At 35.2% G+C, this 23376-nt stretch overlaps 2 protein-coding genes across 2 annotated transcripts in view; one reads left to right on the top strand and one right to left on the bottom strand.

Moving 5' to 3' along the window:
- Nucleotides 1-263: 263 nt before the first annotated feature.
- Nucleotides 264-18084, bottom strand: LOC110449444 (dipeptidyl peptidase 1-like). The gene is made up of 8 exons (XM_021496319.1): nucleotides 17844-18084; nucleotides 16567-16661; nucleotides 10486-10682; nucleotides 7448-7606; nucleotides 6439-6557; nucleotides 5994-6125; nucleotides 5376-5550; nucleotides 264-1274 (listed from the first exon to the last, which is right to left on the bottom strand). Exons 1-8 carry the CDS (start codon nucleotides 18001-18003, stop codon nucleotides 950-952), a joined length of 1362 nt encoding a protein of 453 aa, XP_021351994.1. The 5' UTR covers nucleotides 18004-18084; the 3' UTR covers nucleotides 264-949.
- A 223-nt stretch (nucleotides 18085-18307) lies between these two features.
- LOC110449443 (ADP-ribosylation factor-like protein 8A) overlaps nucleotides 18308-23376 on the top strand; it is a 15043-nt gene continuing 9974 nt past the window's right edge. Inside the window, exon 1 of the mRNA XM_021496318.1 lies at nucleotides 18308-18523. Within this exon, the coding sequence (XP_021351993.1) occupies nucleotides 18401-18523 (123 nt within the window). The 5' untranslated portion in view covers nucleotides 18308-18400. The remainder of the gene's footprint in view (nucleotides 18524-23376) is intronic.

Genomic DNA, 23376 nt, shown 5'->3' with positions numbered 1-23376 from the left:
TGAGATCTGGCCCAACAGCTTACTGACATACCGGTAAGTAGAAAATAACAGTGAGTTAGGGAGGCTGTTGTGGACATATTTCAATTATAACAAATCACATGTCTTCCTTTAACTCATTCACCCCTGAAGTTTCATAATGAACTATTCCAACCATTGAATTGGAAGAGTTCAAATGTGTCTTCAGGGGTGAATGAGTTAACACATTGATATGCATTCTGACATTCAAAGGAATCGTTATAAAAATCTATAAAAATATTCATAAATAATACAAAATAGATAAAAAGCGTGATCTTGTGTACATACAAATAAATAATTAGGGAATACATACATATATATAATCCTGTAAGCTATGTATAGAACTATATTGTAGCACACAAATTCTCAATAACATACACCTATACACATTGCAATAAATCTGTATGACAGCTCGGCCTAGAAAGAATGTTTAACTGTCTTGAACAGGATGCTCTATTACCCACCTATCTTTTCTGACACACCTATCCAGATTGTGTACAATTCTGTACAACATACCTATGCAAAATGTGTTGAATTCTTGATGACAGACCAAGCAGAGCTTTTTAACACGCACCTATACACAATGTGTTAATTCATACAACAGCCCTACCAGAAAAGTTCTATTTAAATATCATATACACAATGTGTAGACCTTTGCATGACATCCCTTGTGGAAGAAGATCCTTTACCTAACTTGTTTTGAGCTTATATCCTACATGTCTGAATAGTGTGATACATTATGCAACAGATGAAATTAGCTAATCTCATTATTGAAACCTATTCTGAAAAACTTGACATCATGATTATGGCTGCTCGGCATCATTATTATAATGTAGGAAACAAAAATTATTTATGTTTATGTGAAAATATATGAGAACACCAGACTCTACACCATGGGAGACAACTCTTCTCCAAACTAGTGGCAACAAGATTGCTAAACAATGGGAGTCGACTCTACGGCAATACTTTCAATGGCACATTCATCGTTGCCCCTCCTGATCCTGAAGTAGCCCTGCTCCCCCCAGGCTGGGCCCCAGCTGTTCTTCACTATCCAAAACTTCTCTCCTGTGTCCTCTGCCTGTCCATACCCTACAAGCAGCACTGCATGGTTTGTGATCTCAAACGGGTTAAAGTGGTTCTCTAGCTGTGTGTAATGGTATATTCCACTTTTGTAGTGCAGGAAGTCATTGTATACCATAAATGACACAGACATTGGGCCGTTCTTCACCAGTGCTGTCATCATGGCGTACTCGTTACACCTGTAATAAAGGTCAGACATTTATACATGTTACACCTGTGATATAGATCAGACATTTATACATGCTACACCTGTGATATAGATCAGACATTTATACATGCTACACCTGTGATATAGATCAGACATTTATACATGTTACGCCTGTGATATAGATCAGACATTTATACATGTTACGCCTGTGATATAGATCAGACATTTATACATGTTACGCCTGTGATATAGATCAGACATTTATACATGTTACGCCTGTGATATAGATCAGACATTTATACATGTTACACCTGTGATATAGGTCACACATTTATACTTGTTACACTTGTAATATAGATCAGACATGTATACTTGTTACACTTGTAATATAGGTCAGACATTTATACTTGTTACACTTGTAATATAGGTCAGACATTTATACTTGTTACCCTTGTAATATAGGTCAGACATTTATACTTGTTACACTCGTAATATAGGTCAGACATTTATACTTGTTACACTTATAATATAGGTTAGACATGTATACTTGTTACACCTGTAATATAGGTCAGACATGTATACTTGTTACACTTATAATATAGATCAGACATGTATACTTGTTACACTTGTAATATAGGTCAGACATTTATACTTGTTACACTTGTAATATAGATCAGACATGTATACTTGTTACACTTATAATATAGATCAGACATGTATACTTGTTACACTTATAATATAGGTTAGACATTTATACTTGTTACACTTGTAATATAGGTTAGATATTTATACTCTTGTCCCCCTATTCCGTTAAAGGGGTTCCTCAATGGCTAAGGCGTCGTCCTGTGATCGAATAGTGATGCTGTTAATGTGCTGGACACTCCCTGGCTAACAAGGGTTACCCAAGATGTTATGAATGTAAAGTTGTCAGGTGTTACTGACACGCCCTTGTAGCCAGAGAGCTGGCAATGACTCTGCTAGTACTAGTGTACGTCCAAGTGTTGTTAGCAAGAGTGATTTGTTAGTTCTACTGGTCCCATATTTATACCTAATGTGTACGTGACAACTGCACGTGCGTCTAGAACAATGGGTGACTTGAGAGACCCTAGCTCGTCACCAAACTGTAGGGTCGTCACCAAACTGTCAAAAGTTTCCAATTTTATTCCTAAACTCAAGACTCATTGGCGTCTGGTCTAATGAAAATACAATTATTTTCATTTGAATACAGGTGTTGATAGATCACTTGGTCGAGGGACCCTACCTAGTCACAAAACTGTCAAAAGTTTCGTATTTTATTCCTTAACTCAGACTCAGTGGCATCTAGTCTCGTCTAATGAAAATAGATCACTTGATCGAGAGTGGTACCAACCGTTATTTTCTAACTGAAGACAGCATAATCTCGGATTAATAAATACAGGGCTTTTAAACATAATAAATATAAATATTCTTCGTTATATTAAAACTAAAGTCAATCGTACATCATTGATTAAAATTTATATAGCATTTATTAGGCCAATTTTGGAATATGCAGACATAGTATGGGATAATTGCACTCAACAATCTAAAGCCCTTCTAGAATCTATTCAATTAGAAGCAGCCAGAATCATTACTGGACTTCGATCTGGAACATCTCATATTAAACTTTATAATGAACTTGGTTGGGAAACTCTGTCAACAAGAAGAAATAAACACAAACACATAATGATGTATAAAATAATGCATGGGCTGTCACCTCAATACTTACAAGATGTCTTAAATCCTTTCATTAACAATCAAAACAATAATCCCTATTTCGTCAGACATGCAGAACTAACAATTATTTTGACAGTTTCCTCCCTCTAATGTGCCGCACAACTAACACTACTGATAATGATCTCCTATACTCCCCAACTCTTGCAACCTTTAAACACAAACTGAATGAAGATATTATTATCGATAATGAATCAACCTTAATTTTTAAAACTGAAGGTGATAGACGGGCCAATATTATTCTTTGTCAACTTAGAAACTTCTGTAGCAATTTAAATTTTGATTTATTCAATGACCATTTAACTGACTGTCCCTCTTGTGCTTGCTCTTTTCAATATGAAACAGTTTTCCATTATTTTCTTGAATGTCCATTGTATAATGATCTCAGACTTACTTTATTTACTTCTGTTGAGATACAAACATTTTTCTACAAGGCTGTCCTGATCGTGATGGACTAACAAACAGACAGTTACTTAATGATGTACAGTTATTTATTGGTAAATCGAGGCGTTTTAATCTCTATACGATCTAACCAGCCATGACCTTATACTTTATACTTTTATGAATTTACTATTCATATTTCAATTTCACTCCACAAATAAGTAACTTTACCTACTTTTCTATAAATGGTATTCTTCTACGGACATAGGAGTTTTAAGTTGAGCATGTTTGTTTGTTGTTGTTTGTTGTAAGATTTGTTCAATCTGTCTTGTTTTACAGTTTCCATCTTATACATTGAATTACACATAGACTAGCCATCTGTTTCCATATAAAACTATAATAACTTAACAGTTTTGGCGACTGTGACCTGTGCATATATTTGCACATGGACTTTTGGTCTGCCAATATCTGTGTGATTTGATAGCTACATAGCTTATTTACATTGTAAAATGTTATAAAAATAAATAATACCTGTGGAAGTGTTTTGTGTGTGATGTGAGAAGTGTGAATGTATTTGTATTTCAGTTATGTTAATTAAGAAGGAGTTACATCCCTTTAAATGTTTTTGTTTGTTTATAATTTTCATTTCAAAATTGATGTATAATTAAATCAAATAAAAATAATAGAATCCGTTAATTTAGCCACCGCTGGAGAGAATTTATATAGGCTTTGCCTGTTATTCCATCCAATTGACTTGTATCAACTTTGTCAATAAAATTTGTTGAAATGAAAAATAAATATATTTCTAACCTCTATATATCAATCCTAACTTCTATCTATCAATTCTATCTTCTATCTATCGATTCTAGTTCTATCTATCGATTCTAGTTCTATCTATCAATTCTAGTTTCTATCTATCAATTCTAACTCCTATCTATCAATTCTATCTTCTATCTATCAATTCTAGTTTCTATCTATCAATTCTAGTTTCAATCTTCTATCTATCAATTCTAACTCCTATCTATCAATTCTAACTTCTATCTATCAATTCTAGTTTCTATCTATCAATTCTAACTTCTATCTATCAATTCTATCATCTATCTATCAATTCTATCATCTATCTATCAATTCTAACTTCTATCTATCAATTCTATCTTCTATCTATCAATCTTCTATCTATCAATTCTAACTTCTATCTATCAATTCTAGTTTCTATCTATCAATTCTAACTTCTATCTATCAATTCTATCTTCTATCTATCAATTCTATCTTCTATCTATCAATTCTAGCTTCTATCTATCTATCAATCCTAACTCCTATCTATCATGTCTATCTTCTATCTATCAATTCCCTCAATATCAATGAAGCATTCAGCTTCTTGTTCCGGTTCAAAGGTTATTTTCTTCCCTCAATTTATGCAGCAGGAATATTCAAATAATTATAATGATCTATATCTGGGCTTTAATATGACTACTCGCCTGTGCTAGCCCCTACAGGATTACGTTCTACTGTAGGCTCAGACTTGTGATTTACTAATGAAGCAAATTAGAGCCAGTAAAACAGACATAAAGGACAATCCTAAAAATATGTGGTGTTTTCACCATCTAAATTCATATCAGCTGAAATCACAAAAAGTGACAAAGATTTTAGGTTATTTTTGTGCATTTTTTGGTCAGTTTGCAAATGATTGATGATGTCAGTAATATATAAATTGAGGCAAAATTACATTGACCTTTTTATAGAACCTATAGCAAGAATGCATCATTCAAACATTGTAACTTGAACTTTAAAGTAGATAAATTTCTGTTTGACTTAACCAATATAAATTATTTAAGTTAAAAACCTGTTATAGGCAACTGCACATTTTCACATGGCTAACTCATGAATATTCGATTGATTAATTCATCGTTGTTAAATGAAAATGAAGTAAATTGTACAATCACAAAAACTTTTACAAAGGAAAATGATCTAAATAGAAAAACTAGACCAATAATCTACTCACGCTCCATAATATCCTCCAACATAGGTGTAGTCTGTGGCATACATGCGGCTACACGAGGCTTTGGTATGGCAAACCGTGGAGTCCTTGCCATTATAAGGATTGCACGACTCGGGGACGATGCCATAATCTTCTGCATACTTCCCCGCAATCAGGTAGGGAAATCCACCCTCACACCCTTAATAACACAACAACTAGGTAAGAAATTCTTCAGTATAATGTCTTTTAATCTGTATTTGCATTTAAAAATTTACCATCACAAGAAAACCTTCAGAAACTTGGTAGTTTATACACAATTTGAGATTGTTTTTATCAATATATTGTTAAAAAGAGGTGAATCAAATTTGAACACATAGTGAATCCATGTATTCAGGATATTTTCCTGAAAAGTTTAATTAGAAGTCCAACTTAAAGTAGAAGCTTTCTTCATTGGTGGTGTTGTGTAGGAACTTCAATCCAAATGGCTTCTTGTAACAGACTTTAAACTTGAATGTATTCATGCTTAAAGAACAATCTATCGTAAAGAATATTCATTAATCAAGGTCAAAATCAATCTACACTCTAAATGAATTCTACAGTTCACAATGTCTTTTAGGTCAAGGACAACATCAATGAACATACCTTGTGAATACTGGCTACAGTCTACAATGTCTTGTGGGGAGAAGACAGGCTGCTGGGTATTGTTGGTAATCACACGCACACGGGCCTCATGCATCCCCATAGAGGAAAAGGCATAGCAACTACCGCAGGCTTCTGTAAGGTAAACCTGGCTCCATGTACCTCTACTTAGTATATATAGTAATGCATTCTTTTAAAGACAAATCAAGATCACAGAGGAAAAGTTTCAATAGCATAAACAGTTTCGCTTAATTTATATATATATCTTCAAGGACATTATATACCTGATGATGTTTTCAAAATTCATTCACTCAGACAAGACAGAGTTATCTTATTTAAATATTAGATATACATACAAGCTTGATACCTTAGTGACACCTTATTGATATCCCATATTGCTACCCTGCATGTTTAATTGTTTACTGGCAGACTTTGCTCTCTGAAATACCTTGGTTCCTGATGGGGGAAACAAAGTCTTGTCCCTTGTGATTCCTCCAATCAAATGACTCTGGCAGATTAAGGCTGCTCAGCCTCTCTATCTCTGTGGGCCGTACAGCTCTGGGTTGCCTTGAAAAACACATACAATAAAACTTAACAAGAACTGTAAGCCAAAGGCTAACTAATACCCCAGCTGCTATATAAACCAGAACTGTAAGTTAAAGGCTTACTAAGGCAAAGCATTGCAAAGCTTTTGGGCCAGATGAGCTAAAAATGCATATTCAACAAGCATTCGGATTGATATGTCTCACCTGTGACCATCAATGCACATGTCAAGTTTGGTTGGTCTAGCACTTATAGTTTTAGAGAAACTAACTTAAACACAAAAACTTAATGTTGATGGAGGTGAAGACAAAGTCAATGGACCATGAAAGGTAGACCGCATCAGCATCAGCATGGGTGGAGATGTACTACGTAAGATGCATCTATGGTGCAAGTTTGGTTGGTGTAGCACTTATAGTTTTAGAGAAACTAACTTAAACACAAAAACTTAATGTTGATGGAGATTTGAGATGCTGACAAAGTCAATGGACCATGAAAGGTAGACCGCATCCAGCATCAGCATGGGTGGAGATGTACTACGTAAGATGCATCTATGGTGCAAGTTTGGTTGGTGTAGCACTTATAGTTTCAGAGAAACTAACTTTAATGCAAAAAACATAATGTTGATGGAGATGAAGACAAAGTCAATGGACCATGAAAGGTAGACCGCATCCAGCATCTGATGCATGGGTTGAGATGAACTACCTAAGATGCATCTATGGTGCAAGTTTGGTTGGTGTAGCACTTATAGTTTCAGAGAACCTAACTTAAACACAAAAACTTAATGTTGATGCTGCCACTGAAAAAGCAACACCTTAGTCCTGCTTCCACTAATTTGTGACGGTGAAACAATAATTATGTTTTTTGATTGATAAAACGTTAAAAATAACAACAAAGACTGCCTCGACTACACTTACCCATAAATTTTAGATTTCCTCCCTCCAGCAACCTTAAGGATTTCCTCCACTGTCATTTTTTCAAAATCTGGGTATATTCCAGCTTTCCAGGAGCTCTGTTTAGTGTTGATGTTATACAACATTTCATGGTCAGTGGTATAGTATTTGTCATTATGCACTCTGTCAAATAAACAACTTACATTTAATAGACTATAGTATAGTGTTGGGAATCGTTTGAAATTTTATGATCGATCATTGGTTACCATTAACCAACCGATGATTGATTAATAATCGTTTTATAGAAATACATAGTGGAATCCTCCATGCTGTTGTTGCGAGTCACTTAGGCAAATAAAAACGTGATACCATGTAATTATAATATAAGAAATACCTCTCTTCAAACACTGAATCTGTAATGTAGTCCTAACTAGCAGCCATGAGCTAAAAGTAAGTCATGCAGTGATGATGCCATCAATTTTACAAAGTAGCTGGGAAAAATGTCTACAGAAAACTCCGTAATTTGACAAAAATCGATCATTGATTTTGTACTCGATTAATCAGTTTGTTAGCCTAACTGAATGATGCTCGACTAAGTTGATTAATCGCAACACCACTACTATAGTATGAAAAAATAAACAAAATTTATTGCTTTCGACTTACTTTTGTGGTAGTATAGTGTGGTGTTAAGGTTTGAGTGCCTCTGACTTACTTTTGTGGTAGTATAGTGTGGTGTTTAGGTTTGAGTGCCTCTGACTTACTTTAGAGATAGTACAGTGTGGTGTTTAGGTTTGAGTGCCTCTGACTTACTTTTGTGGTAGTACAATGTGGTGTTTAGGTGTGAGTGCCTCTGACTTACTTTAGAGGTAGTATAGTGTGGTTTAGGTTTGAGAGCCTCTGACTTACTTTTGTGGTAGTATAGTGTGGTGTTTAGGTTTGAGAGCCTCTGACTTACTTTTGTGGTAGTATAGTGTGGTGTTTAGGTGTGAGTGCCTCTGACTTACTTTAGAGGTAGTATAGTGTGGTGTTTAGGTGTGAGTGCCTCTGACTTACTTTAGAGGTAGTATAGTGTGGTGTTTAGGTGTGAGTGCCTCTGACTTACTTTAGAGGTAGTATAGTGTGGTGTTTAGGTGTGAGTGCCTCTGACTTACTTTAGAGGTAGTATAGTGTGGTGTTTAGGTGTGAGTGCCTCTGACTTACTTTAGAGGTAGTATAGTGTGGTGTTTAGGTGTGAGTGCCTCTGACTTACTTTAGAGGTAGTATAGTGTGGTGTTTAGGTGTGAGTGCCTCTGACTTACTTTAGAGGTAGTATAGTGTGGTGTTTAGGTGTGAGTGCCTCTGACTTACTTTAGAGGTAGTATAGTGTGGTGTTTAGGTGTGAGTGCCTCTGACTTACTTTAGAGGTAGTATAGTGTGGTGTTTAGGTGTGAGTGCCTCTGACTTACTTTAGAGGTAGTATAGTGTGGTGTTTAGGTGTGAGTGCCTCTGACTTACTTTAGAGGTAGTATAGTGTGGTGTTTAGGTGTGAGTGCCTCTGACTTACTTTAGAGGTAGTATAGTGTGGTGTTTAGGTGTGAGTGCCTCTGACTTACTTTAGAGGTAGTATAGTGTGGTGTTTAGGTGTGAGTGCCTCTGACTTACTTTAGAGGTAGTATAGTGTGGTGTTTAGGTGTGAGTGCCTCTGACTTACTTTAGAGGTAGTATAGTGTGGTGTTTAGGTGTGAGTGCCTCTGACTTACTTTAGAGGTAGTATAGTGTGGTGTTTAGGTGTGAGTGCCTCTGACTTACTTTAGAGGTAGTATAGTGTGGTGTTTAGGTGTGAGTGCCTCTGACTTACTTTAGAGGTAGTATAGTGTGGTGTTTAGGTGTGAGTGCCTCTGACTTACTTTAGAGGTAGTATAGTGTGGTGTTTAGGTGTGAGTGCCTCTGACTTACTTTAGAGGTAGTATAGTGTGGTGTTTAGGTGTGAGTGCCTCTGACTTACTTTAGAGGTAGTATAGTGTGGTGTTTAGGTGTGAGTGCCTCTGACTTACTTTAGAGGTAGTATAGTGTGGTGTTTAGGTGTGAGTGCCTCTGACTTACTTTAGAGGTAGTATAGTGTGGTGTTTAGGTGTGAGTGCCTCTGACTTACTTTAGAGGTAGTATAGTGTGGTGTTTAGGTGTGAGTGCCTCTGACTTACTTTAGAGGTAGTATAGTGTGGTGTTTAGGTGTGAGTGCCTCTGACTTACTTTAGAGGTAGTATAGTGTGGTGTTTAGGTGTGAGTGCCTCTGACTTACTTTAGAGGTAGTATAGTGTGGTGTTTAGGTGTGAGTGCCTCTGACTTACTTTAGAGGTAGTATAGTGTGGTGTTTAGGTGTGAGTGCCTCTGACTTACTTTAGAGGTAGTATAGTGTGGTGTTTAGGTGTGAGTGCCTCTGACTTACTTTAGAGGTAGTATAGTGTGGTGTTTAGGTGTGAGTGCCTCTGACTTACTTTAGAGGTAGTATAGTGTGGTGTTTAGGTGTGAGTGCCTCTGACTTACTTTAGAGGTAGTATAGTGTGGTGTTTAGGTGTGAGTGCCTCTGACTTACTTTAGAGGTAGTATAGTGTGGTGTTTAGGTGTGAGTGCCTCTGACTTACTTTAGAGGTAGTATAGTGTGGTGTTTAGGTGTGAGTGCCTCTGACTTACTTTAGAGGTAGTATAGTGTGGTGTTTAGGTGTGAGTGCCTCTGACTTACTTTAGAGGTAGTATAGTGTGGTGTTTAGGTGTGAGTGCCTCTGACTTACTTTAGAGGTAGTATAGTGTGGTGTTTAGGTGTGAGTGCCTCTGACTTACTTTAGAGGTAGTATAGTGTGGTGTTTAGGTGTGAGTGCCTCTGACTTACTTTAGAGGTAGTATAGTGTGGTGTTTAGGTGTGAGTGCCTCTGACTTACTTTAGAGGTAGTATAGTGTGGTGTTTAGGTGTGAGTGCCCCTGACTTACTTTAGAGGTGGTATAGTGTGGTGTTTAGGTGTGAGTGCCTCTGACTTACTTTAGAGGTAGTATAGTGTGCTGTTTTTGTTTGAGTCCCCCTGACTTACTTTTGAGGTAGTATAGTGTGGTGTTTAGGTGCCAGTGCCTCCGTCTTTCTCCCTGTGTAACATGCCCAGCTTCTGTCATAGGTGTCATGTGACCAGCCAGGTAGCGTTTGATCGCAGTAACTGGTAACATTTTTACCGTCTTGTTTGTAGCTCGAAAATGCAAAATATTTCCTGCTGCGTATCACAACTTCAAATCCCTGCAAGAACAATGTAAAAATGCTTAAAATTTTATAGTTCTGCAATTTAATACCTATTGTAACAAGAGGCCCAGAGGGCCTGTATTGCTCACCTGAATATATTTAAAATAATTGGTATGAAGTAAAGATATAGCAATCCATGGTAGGTGCTGTAAGTACATATGAAATTTCAGAAAGATCCATCCAGAACTTGAGATATAGCGAGTACAAATTTCAAACAGAGTCCCACCCCATGCCCCTAGGGGGGTCATACCCACCGTTTATACAAAATTGAGTCCCCTTGGGCAAAGGATGCTCCAGACTAAATAAGGATAAAATCCCTTAATCCTGATGGTCAAAGAAAGATTTTAAAGGTTTTACCTCTATTTCTCCTATTGGGCCCCACCCTTCTGCCCCCTGGGAGACCACACCCACTGCTTATACAAAATTGAGTCCCCTTGGGCCAAAGATGCTCAAGACTAAATTAGGACAAAATCCCTTAATCCCACTGGTAGAAGAAGGATTTTAAAGGTTTTACCTCTATTTCCCTTATTGGGCCCACCTCTCTGCCTCCAGGGGGGTTAGACACACTGTTTATACAAAATTGGTTCCCTTCACCCAAGGATGCTTCGTACCAAATTGTGACAAAATCCTGTCATTCGTACAGAAGAAGAAGGTATTTGAAGAATTTGCTATGTTTCCCCTATTGGGCCCCGCCCTTCGGCTCCCAGGGGGTGCCACACTCACTGTTTATACAAACTTGAGTCCCCTTGGCCCAAGGATGCTCCTGACTAAATAAGGATAAAATCCCTTAATCCCTACGGTAGGAGAAGGATTTTAAAGGTTTTACCTCTATTTTTCCCTATTGGGCCCCGCCCCTCTACCACCATTTTAGGCATTTATACAAAATTGAGTCCCCTTGGCCAACGGATGCTCCAGACCAAATTTAGTCAAAATCTACTTGGCCGTTCAGGACTAATAGCGTTTTAGAGGAAAAGTTGACGGACAGATGGATGACGCAGTATGGCATATGCTCACCATGGTCCTTTGGACCAGGTGAGCTAAAAATGTTTATGCAAGGGTTCTGTGAATTAATTGTCATATTCTTATTCAATATTTTTTTCTTTCTTTCAGAATGTTTTATTTCAATAACTTGCATATTTTTATATACATCTTATAACCAGTATACATTGTTTTACATATCACTACATCATTCTTCATCTTATAACAAGCATACATTGTTTTACATATCACTGCATCATTCTTCATCTTCATCTTATATAACCAGCATACATTGTTTTACATATCACTACATCATTCTTCATCCTATAACCAGCATACATTGTTTTACATATCAATACATCATTTTTCATCTTGTAATAAAGCATACATTGTTTTACATATCACTACATCATTTTTCATCTTATTACCTGCATACATTGTTCTATACATCATCCTACTTCATTCTTATTAGGTATACATTGTTTTATATATATTATATAAATTTTCATCAGATTAAAATAACAAAAACCAATTATCACACAGGCTCATTCATTCACTCATTATTTTCATTATCAGAGTAGGTAAATTTATAAAGACTCACAATTCTTTTTGTACTTATTCATTACAGTAGCAACATAATTGTATTTATATTAATTATAGCTATAGCTGTGATTTCAATGAATGAATTAAAGCAATGAATGTATAATTTTGTCTGTTTGCACTTATTATATTATCCGCTGTATTTTTCAATTGGTTTGTTATCCTATTAAATAATGATAGTGGAATTTGATCTTCATTTTCAAATTTCTGTAGATTTCTTGCCTTCCAAATTAGCCATTTAGACTGAAATATGATTAGATTACATAGTTTATTTATATTATCATTATATTCTGAGACACCAAAGATTCTTTCCTTTTCTGTTAACCTAATATGAACATTGCTTGTTGCTAGACTTTCATTTAGTAATTGTTCTATCCTGAACCAAATTGTTTCACTAAACCTGCACCCACTAAAGAGATGTTGTTGGGTTTCATGTACTTCTTTGCAGAAGTTGCATAGACCATTTGATTTCTGCATTTGTTTAAGTTTATATTCAGTGGTTAAAATTCTGTGTAGGCTTCTCCACTGAAAATCCTTGATTTTCCTGTCAATGATAGTGTTATTTATAGAGAGCCAGATGGCATTCCAGTCCAATGCAAAAAGATCATTCCATTTCTGAAGGGATTTTATCTCTTTACTATTTTGATACAATATATATTTAATTATTTTGTTAAAACACTTGTTCATGGCTAAAATGCTGTTTTTATAAGTGAAAACTAAGTCATCTGAAATTTTAAAGGCACTAATATTGTTTTCATTATTATTTTGTAGTATGTTTTTCCACCCTGACGGAAGGGCCCCTCTGATTTTTGAGAATTCCGATATCCAGTTATTTTTACTTTTTAACTTTTCCAGTAATTGTTCTGATGAAATAAAGTTATTTTGTACAACATTCCAGATATGTTTTATCTTTGTTATTCCACTCCTTGCCCAATTTTTGAAAAAAAGTGGATTATTTTTAAATAATACATTATGATTCCCAAATAGGTTTTGGTTAAGGACATCTTCTGCACTGCTTACAGGTACTTTTTTTTGCAGTTTTTGCCAATGCCAAATTCCCTCCCGATAAATTGCCGGAATTTTTTTCAACTCCAAATTATGAGTGTTGCTGCATCTACATAAGAAATAATCTGTATTGTAAGCTCTGTCATAGCTTTGCAGAAAGTGTTTACCTAGTATGTTCCACGTCTGTATTTCACTATGAATTACTCTATATATTAGTTTGATTCTATTCATTGTAACAATTATCTCTATATCTGTCATATTTAACCCTCCCTGCCCCTTTTCTAAATACACAGTTTCTTTTGCCACCTTATTTATTTTACTACCCCAAAGAAATTTATATATTAATTTGTTTATTTTTTGTAAATATTCTTCAGGTATGGTGTTTTGTGCTAATTCATAAGTTAACTGAGAGCATAGAAGGGATTTAATTATTAGAGTTTTCCCTTCTAATGACAAATTTCTCACTTTCCATGTATTGATTCTGTTTTCAATTTTTTTAATTTTACTCTCCCATAGCCTTGTTTTATCTATACTATAACCATGAAATATTCCTAATACCTTGATATTGTCTCTGACCCATGATATATCTGTATAGTTTGGGGGTCTTTGCTTCCAGCTGCCTATGTACAGACCTTTTGTTTTCTTTTTATTTACCCGTGCACCTGATGCTTTCTCATATTTTTCTAAAATCTTGAATAAAAACGGCAATGAATTTTCTTTACCTAGAAACAGTTGCGAATCATCTGCAAACATGCTTATTTTTGCTTGGATTTTTATATTATTTACTTCTGGGAGGTCAATACCTGTTATATTTTTATCTTTCCTTATGGAGCAGGCAAGTGCCTCTGCCTGAATTATATATAAAATTGGAGCCAAAGGGCATCCTTGTTTTACAGAGCGTGATAGGTTAAAGAAATTGGACATATGGCCATTTGTTAGAATACAGCTTTTGGAATATTTGTAGGTCATGTTAATGTACTCTATCATTGTTTTTCCAAAATTAAATTTCCTTAAACTGTTCTCTAACCAGCTCCATTCTACTCTATCAAATGCTTTCTGTTGATCTAGAAAAATTATTATCCCTCCCTTCTTTTCTATATCGGTATATTCGATAATATCGGATAGCAATCGTATAGATTCCTCAATATTTCTACCTTTAATAAAGCCTCTTTGGTCGCTATGAATGACATTTGGTAATATAGGTTTAATTCTCTCTGCAATTGTCTTAGCTATGATTTTATAGTCTGTATTAAGTAGTGTGATTGGTCTCCAATTGGCTATATCCTCTCTCTCCCCTTGTTTGTACATGAGTCTAATTATCCCCCTATACTGTGACGATGATAGTTTTTTGGTAATAAATATTTCTTCAATTACTTGTGTAAACTCCTTTTTGATGCTATGCCAATAAAGTTGATAGAATTCTGAGATAATGCCATCACTACCCGGAGCTTTATTGTTTTTCAGAGTTTTGATAACTTTTTGAATTTCTTCTTCTGTCGGAATTTTATCACAGTTTTTCTTTTCCATCTCTGTTAATTTGGTGTCTATATTCATTAAAAGTTTTGCTGCCTCTCGTTCATCCGAACCCTCAGATGAGAATAATTTTTGGTAAAATTTTACTTGTTCTTTTAAGATGGTATCTATATCCGAACTATATTGTCCATTTTCACATTTAATTGATGACCATTGTTTATTTTGTGCTCTCAATTTTTCTAAATTGAAAAAGTAACGAGTAGATTTTTCACCCTCCTCGTTCCATTGTACCCTTGACCTTACTCTTGCAGCCTCTGCAAGATTATTATAATAAGTTTGAATTTCTGATGTAAGTTCTAAAAGTTCCCTTTCATTATATATTGAACCCATATCCTTTTTCCTTTGCAATTCTTTTAATTTTGATTCTATTGTTTTTATATATGTTTTTGGTTTATTAACTATATGACTACATGTAACACATAATTGCTGTATTTTTATTTTTGTAAGTTCCCACCAGTTCATTTTACTTTCATAGTCCTCTATATTTTTTTTCCAATTGTTCCAAAAAACTTTAAACATTTCTTTGAAACAATCTGATTTTATTATATCAAAATTCATCTTCCAGTATCCCTTTCCTTTTTCAATTTCATCTAAATTGAGAATCACATCAGGTGAGCCATAGTGGTCATTTTCTGTAAAGGGACATAACTCTATACTGGAATTTATTATCATGTGATCAATTTATTTGCTTGTTAGAAAATAATCTATTCTTGATTGTTTCCTCCCTCTTTTGAAGGTATATGATTTTAATCCTGGGTTTCTACGGCGCCAAATGTCTTCAACAGCCAGATTTGTTATTAGTAGTTTTAGTTCATTTTGCCCTATTTCAACATGTGATGTACAATTTTTCCTATCCATTTCTATATTTTGAACACAATTAAGGTCTCCAACTAGAATATGTTTCTGGTCATTACCACTTGTATCTTTGAGTTTTTGCCTCATGTTCTTGAAAAATGAAATTTTATCATTTTCCTCATTTGGTGTATATACATTAGTTAACCAGAAGGTTATTCAATATTTTAGTGTATTTAAAATGTTACTACTACATATTATATTCAAATTAAGTTATTTACACATAATGTCCCTGCTTTGATGTTTGCAATCTTGACCTTTGAGTTTCTTTGATATCTAATTTGGTGGTATTCCTTATATACCCATATATGTACATGTATTACTGTAATAAAAGATATTTCAAACAAGAGAGCTACCAGAGGCAGCGTGCCCCCTTAAAAATGCTATTGATAGGTGAATGTTTTTTTTCAAAGGAAGGGTCTTTGGTTTGTGCAATCATTTTTTCTGAAGTTAGGATGCATGCAGACAAGAAAATCTAGTTTTTAGCAATTGTGACCTTCACTTTTGAAGAACCATGCAAAATATTAACAGGGTTCTTGATCATCTTTCCTTGGGCGATTCTACATGCACTCTATGTTTGAGGTTAATGCAACTCATTGATTCTGAATTCGAAGTTAGCATCCTGACGAGAAATGTAAACATACAGAGAAACATGTGCAAATCCCATGCGTATATTTAATCTGAGGGGATGTGTCCACTTGGTACTGTAATTACTTTTGACCTTGACATTTGACCTTAATTGGTACATTCAGCGGTATACAAATTCACTTTTTGGAGTACTTCATCATAAAGCCAACAGGCCGGGATTTAGCCCAACTTATATTTTCATTTTACACCCGGCCCCTATACACGACATTTCATGTGTATATGAAATATATTTGGTAATCATACATTATGCCAATCATAAACATACCTGATTATAAATTAAAGTCCAAAATCCTTTATTCCCAAACTGATCGACAGCCACATCAGGGTAGAGCAACTCTACTGTCAATGTGGATATCGCCGCTGAAAATAAAAACATTAAATAAATTTCCAATAATAAGTTTTATTACAATCAATAACCGCATTATATTAATTTACATTTACATAGTGTTGTCATTATAGGTAACCTATTATTAAAGGTCATTGATGAGACTTTAAATTACATGAAACAGTTAGGAGACACAATTCACTGCTGTTCAGCACGCAACAATACGCTGTTCCGGTTTTTTAACAAATTTGTACAGAACGTCGATAATTAAAGGCAGCAAATTATAATTTCAAATATATTTTGAAATTACACAAATGTAAAAGTAAAAAAATGTTAATATAAGCATTGCACTGTTTTTGTCTGGTATTTATGATCTATTTGAATGACATACAATTTGCATGCAAACAAATCATAATGCGCTATTATGTTGTTTGCACTTACAAAGATGTACGTATACATGTATGTGTCATTTGAATAGATCATAAATGCCATACACAAACAGTTCAATGCTAAATATATACTATTTAATGTATTGTATGCATGTAGTGACTATAAATAATCAAGAAAACTGGAAGTATAATTCAAATTTCGAGAAAGATGACATGATTTCCATCGTACATGTATCTATGCACTACTTATCATGAAGCTAACAAGGCTGAGCACACGTAGTCATACAAGCCAAGACAATTAAAGCACCTGACCTGACCATAGGCCTGATCAATGTACAGGTAAAGTCATACATTAAAGTTCTGAATGTTTTATTATATATACTTTTACCCTCAGTGTCAGAAGACGTAAACTTGGTGATTTTGTCTTTACAATCTAAGCATATTTTTATGTACTGCCGCGGAATGCATGTAGCCCGTGACAGTGGCACTGCACATTGATCCTTCAGGAAATAGTAAATTAAGGCATATTTCATTATTTGTAATATTCAAGGCTCCGCAGTCCACATATTTTAACAATTTCACTAATGTTCATAATTCCCTTGATTTCATCCTTCTTTATTTTGAAAAAATTTGTGACAGATGAGCCAAAACAAATGTGATATGTTGCCGGATGAAATGCCTAATACATGTTCACCAATTAGTCTTTACTAGAAACACGAACCCCTGTTCATAATCCACACTCTCTCTTTTAACCCATGGCCAGTACTAAGCCGAGGTAAACGCAGGTAAAAGTTAACTATGCTCAATGTAAAAAATTGACAACAAAACCTGGCATCTGTTTGCAGTCTAGCTGATTGGTGTTGCCGGTTTGGCCGATTTGAAACACCCATGTCCCGCGCACATCTTCATACGTGCAATTAGCAGGCGTGTCCCCGCTAGCTGTCCCTAACAAAAAGGCAAAAACTAACACACACCAAGTCACCTCCATCTTTTCGAGTGTGTTGGTTGTTAAATGGTCATGTGCAAAGTGTTTGTCGACTGCTATGGGTGAAAACACATGACCATGATTTAGCAAATTGGGTGAAGGTAAAACGGATTATATAAATAAAACATTTTAAATCATATAGTTTATTAAATCACTTAACACTTGAATTATAACTTTTAGCAGTTTATCGAATACTCATATTTTTATATTGTGAAGTTAGCATTATATATAGAGTACTTTATGTATATTGTTTCGTTTGTTTTTAATGAATCCGATTTGTAATATTTACATATCTTGAACGATGATATCACATCATGTGATTATCCGTCTGTCTGTATGTCCTCGCAGAAAATAAGGAAGACGACAAAACAGTCACAGAGAAATACACCCAACAACAAAGATGTTTGCGTTTTTCCACAGAATTCTAGACTGGTTTAAGAGTCTATTCTGGAAAGAAGAGATGGAGCTTACTCTAGTAGGGCTCCAGTATTCGGGGAAAACGACATTTGTTAATGTGATAGCGGTGAGTGGTTTGACAGGTGTTTCAGTGTGAGTGGTCTGCTTCCATTTTTAGTTTTGTGGTTGTCGTAGGCCAAAATAACTGTTCGTGCAGATACATAAAGCTAAAAAGATAAAAGTTTATGTAAATACGAATTGCCCAAAATAAGCCTCAGCGAATCGACCGTGATCGTTTCACTAGACTGACTCAGCTTCGCCCCTCAGCTTCCATTGTCATCACGTGAAGATCATGATGGACATGATAGATGTAGGCTACTATTGTAGATGGCTGTTCACAACCAGTCACATGATTTTTATGGTGGTAACTTTAAATGGGAAAAGTTAAGTTGTTTTAGCCTTCTGTATATATATGTGTGCATACCAGGTCCAGTACACTCTGCCGATTGAGCTATAAAGACCTATCAAGTATACTGTACTGTATAGCTATTTGAGCCATATTTTCTTAGATTTCAATTTTCATTAAATTAAAGCAAAGTCGCATAAAACAATCGAACCCTGAAAAGTTGATACCTCGAAATAAGATATTGGTTTCAATAGCGTAAATCCAACATCAAAACATCGTCTACTTCATAGTGTTCTAATTTCATTTTGTCACTTATTCATTGTTTGTTACAAATAAAACTCAAAAGTACGACATCTCGCCTTTCCAGGTTTAAAGCTTCAGATTGTAGTGTGCAGACTCAAAACCATGTTGTTCATAATAATTATTAACAAACTTCATCAGTTGATCAACAGTATTCTGTACTTATATTATATACCTGCCAACCCCGGATATACTGAAAGAGGTAGATGACCCTCTTTTGAAAATAAAAAAGAGTGTCATAGCGTGCAACTAGGGGTGACTATTGCGGCCAATTTCACAATTGCAATATTATTGCTATCACAGAAAAACTATTGCAATATTATTATTATTGCACATTTTATTGCGATAGTATTGCAATATTATTGGGTAGAAAACATTAAGCCGTAGTGTATGTTAACTATGTTTTAAATCACGAATTTCAAATGTCAATCAATGCTATCTAGGGCTTCTCTAAAAAGTTCTTAAACCCAGCGTGTTCGACAATGCTAAACGGACGTAAATCCTGCACAATAAATCGGGATATCGCCCCGGTAATTGCTTTTCCTCTCGGAGATGTTGGAGAAATTTTTAGTCACAAACATTGTCGCAAGGCCTAGAGTTGGTGCCGTCGAACTTGGAGTGGTTAACAATTTCCCCTGAGCTGCCGGAACTTGCAGAAGATCCTGATTCAGGGACGGGTGCTTCTGACGAATATGGTCGTTCAGGTTCGTCGTGTTACAACAGTATTCCAGAATAGTTTCACAAAGGCGGCATGCAACTCTCTTCTTATCTACACTATCATTCTCTTTGACAAATCCAAAGTGTTTCCCCACCGCAGCTTTTCCTTGTGCATTCTTGACAATCGTGATAGCAGACGCCATGTTCCTGACCTCCCCTTAATCTGTTTAGCGACTAGCGATACGAAACAAACGTGGTGATGACTCGGACCATTTCGGGGAATTCCCCGACCGGAATATTTACATGTTTGAGGCTCCGAGAAGATGCTATTAATAACTATTGAAACAATCGATATCTGACGGAACAATCGGCAATAAATATTGAATTTTAATATACAATCGATGCATTGATATTGGGAAGGATTTATTGGAATCTATCGATATTTCGATGCATTGTTACACTCCTACGTGCAACATCTTTTTTCGCAACAAATTTTAGAAAAGTACATGTAGATATTAAATTAGAAGTTTAATCATTCTACATTCATTGAACTATTCTTCCAGCAGATCTATACTAGCTGACCCTCATCCATAATACCAAATTCAAAGCTGAAAAATAAAAAGATTTGGCAACAACTTATAAAATTAATTCATAATAATAAATATGATACTGTGTTTTCACAAGCATTTTTTTTATGTCAATTAAAATAGTCCTGACAATAAGATGTCACATTCTTCTCATATAAAATACCATTTTGTCCTCAGACGCTACTCATATAAAATATCAGTTTTATAAGATCTTGTCGTAAGGATCATTTTGATTGACAGAAATCATCAAATGCCTGTGCATGTTTTTGAATGTCTAAGTAACGCCGTTTTGAGCACCAGATCCAACTGATATATGCTATTTACAAAGAGTCAGAATGGAGCGTTTGGTCCACAACGACCAGACTTTATCCACTATAACTCATTTTCCTACGACATTTGATATGTGCACAATTATCTTTTCTTTTTATAGCATTTTGTGTAGTAGAAACTGCAAGTCCTGATAACGACTTCTTCCTTCAAGAAGACATAACGTTGCCTTCAAAAAACTATCTATATACAGTACATTTCACCTAATATCACGTCTGTTAATGTCACTTTTCGGTTATTATCATGTTTTTTTGAGGCACCGTTTTTCCTGCCATATAATCTATGCAATTCAATTCTTTTATTATCACCTGATTTTATGTTGATTTCTCTTAATATCACTTTATTTTGGCCACTGCCACAAAAAAAATACAGGTAAATGGTGGTAATGATTCAAGATAAATGCCCTGGGGACCTTCTTTCACACCCTGGACGCATTATGTAAAGAATGCCTTGACCTAACAGGGAATTTTTTACACCTGGCTGACTGTCAAACAAAAGGTTAAACCTGGCTGACTGTTAAACAATAGGTTGACTTACATACTTGTTAACATGATATTCACCTGTGGTTGGGGAGCTAGGGCAGTCTAACATCTGTAAACTTTTCTAATGCCAAGTGTGATGTATTCTTTCAACTAATTATAACATGTGTAACTATCTTCGATTACACACTTGCAGCAAATATCTAAGGAAATTAACCCATAAAAAGATGTTACTAGAGAAAGAACAGTATATATATCAAGATATAGGTAAATATTTACCAAGTCTTATGTTTACAATTGAATTTGATGCAGAATACCAGCCAAACACTTGTATGCCTACATCACTACTGCAGTAAACAATCATAATTACAATCATACTGATCGTCATTTTGCTACTTAACAATATGAAATGTAACTGCGTACTGAAATGAATTACAAATAATAAATTTATTTCTATACTTATATATATATATTTCAACTAGGGTATAGAACAAGGTTAGTTACAAAATATCAATCTTCTTCATAGAGCCACATCACTTAGGCATTTGACTAAGTTCACTTCCAGTTTTGAGGGTTGAAAAACATCAGAAAATATGTATTCTGTTTATGTCATGTTTCGGTTGATATCATGTTTTTCTCTGACAAATGGGAAGTGATATTAAGAGGAATCTACTGTACTACATAAATACAATTGTAAAAACAACTCAATTATTCGTTAAAACACCTCACTAATAACTTGTCGTTAAGTTCAGTTACAACAGTCTTTATATGAACATTTGTAAAAACAGTTCTAGTACATATGTAAACAACTCAAAACTTGCCTGTCGATGAGAAACTGAAACAGGGAATAAATCGTCTTCCTTACGACAAAGGATGAAAAAGTCTAGAGAATTCCGAGTGACTTTGGTAAATTCTAATATACGAAAATATTATGGGCGAAAACTGGTGAAATGGACGAATTCCGGGTCAAAATCGTAACCCGGTGGGTGAAGTTATAAAAGCGTGTGAAGGGCTAAAATTCTATTTTTGTAAGCGTGTTTATCGTAAAATTACATACTTGTATTTGTTATTGATTACGTATATCATTCATCGATTAGTTATAAGCATTGGCTATTAATGAAATCAACAACTACTAGTGCTTTGTCAAAACAGCTTTAATACCTTTATGAACCTGCATAACTAGATAACTAGAAGTTTTTCCATGACCCCGTGGACTACAAGATAACAAGGTTCGACTGTATATCTTAGAAAAAGACCACCTAGAGGTGAACATATGTATCGGGGGATTTTTTTTTTTCCGATTAACAATTATTGACCTCATATACTGTAATCAAAACAAGGATATGTGATAATCTAATGGGGTCTACATGTACAGTGTCATGAAGAATACACCTGTTAATTTTGATAAGTTCTACTTGCTCAATTAGCTACCGCCCCAACATAAAATCTACCAGCCCTGGTTGTCGGGATAGTAGAATTGTACTCCTGACCACAAGGGCACACAACTACTTTAAATATTGATCTTGTTAGACTTTCAGTCGCTGGGTACGTTATATCCCAATCGTATATATATATACCATATCCAGCGACAAAGTCTAACAAGATCAATATTAATTTAATAGTAGTTGCGCATGCATCAACAGCCCTTGTGGTCAGGGGTGTACAATTCCACTATATATATATATACATGTATATCCTGACACCGTACAACGTACCCAGCGACTGCAAGTATATATTGTATAACGTACCCAGGGACTGAAAGTATATATTGTATAACGTACCCAGCGACTGAAAGTATATATTGTATAACGTACCCAGCGACTGCAAGTCTAACAAGATCAATATAAATAGTAGTTATGTGCCTGACCCAGTGTTACCAGTAGCTTTATATAGGCTAAATATAGGGTAAATATAAACTTTCTACGTCTGAAAATGAGTTTTTTTTTTAACATGAAATAATGTCAACTCAGGCATTTGTATTTTATTAGGTCACCTGAGCTTTGCTCAAGTGACCTATTCCAATCGCTTTTCGTCCGTCGTCGTCCTTCGTCCGTCGTGCGTCGTGCGTAAACTTTTACATTTTCAACTTCTTCTCAAGAACCAGTGGATGGATTTTTTTCAAACTTGGTCAGAATCATCCTTGGTAGATGAGGCTTCAAAATTGTAAAATTGGGATTCCTACCCCAACCCCTGGGGCCAGGGCGGGGCCCCAAAGGGAAAATTA

Source organism: Mizuhopecten yessoensis, unplaced genomic scaffold (genome assembly GCF_002113885.1).
Source record: "Mizuhopecten yessoensis strain PY_sf001 unplaced genomic scaffold, ASM211388v2 scaffold4613, whole genome shotgun sequence".
NCBI lineage: Eukaryota > Metazoa > Mollusca > Bivalvia > Pectinida > Pectinidae > Mizuhopecten > Mizuhopecten yessoensis.
This window is presented reverse-complemented; position numbering and strand designations above follow the sequence as displayed.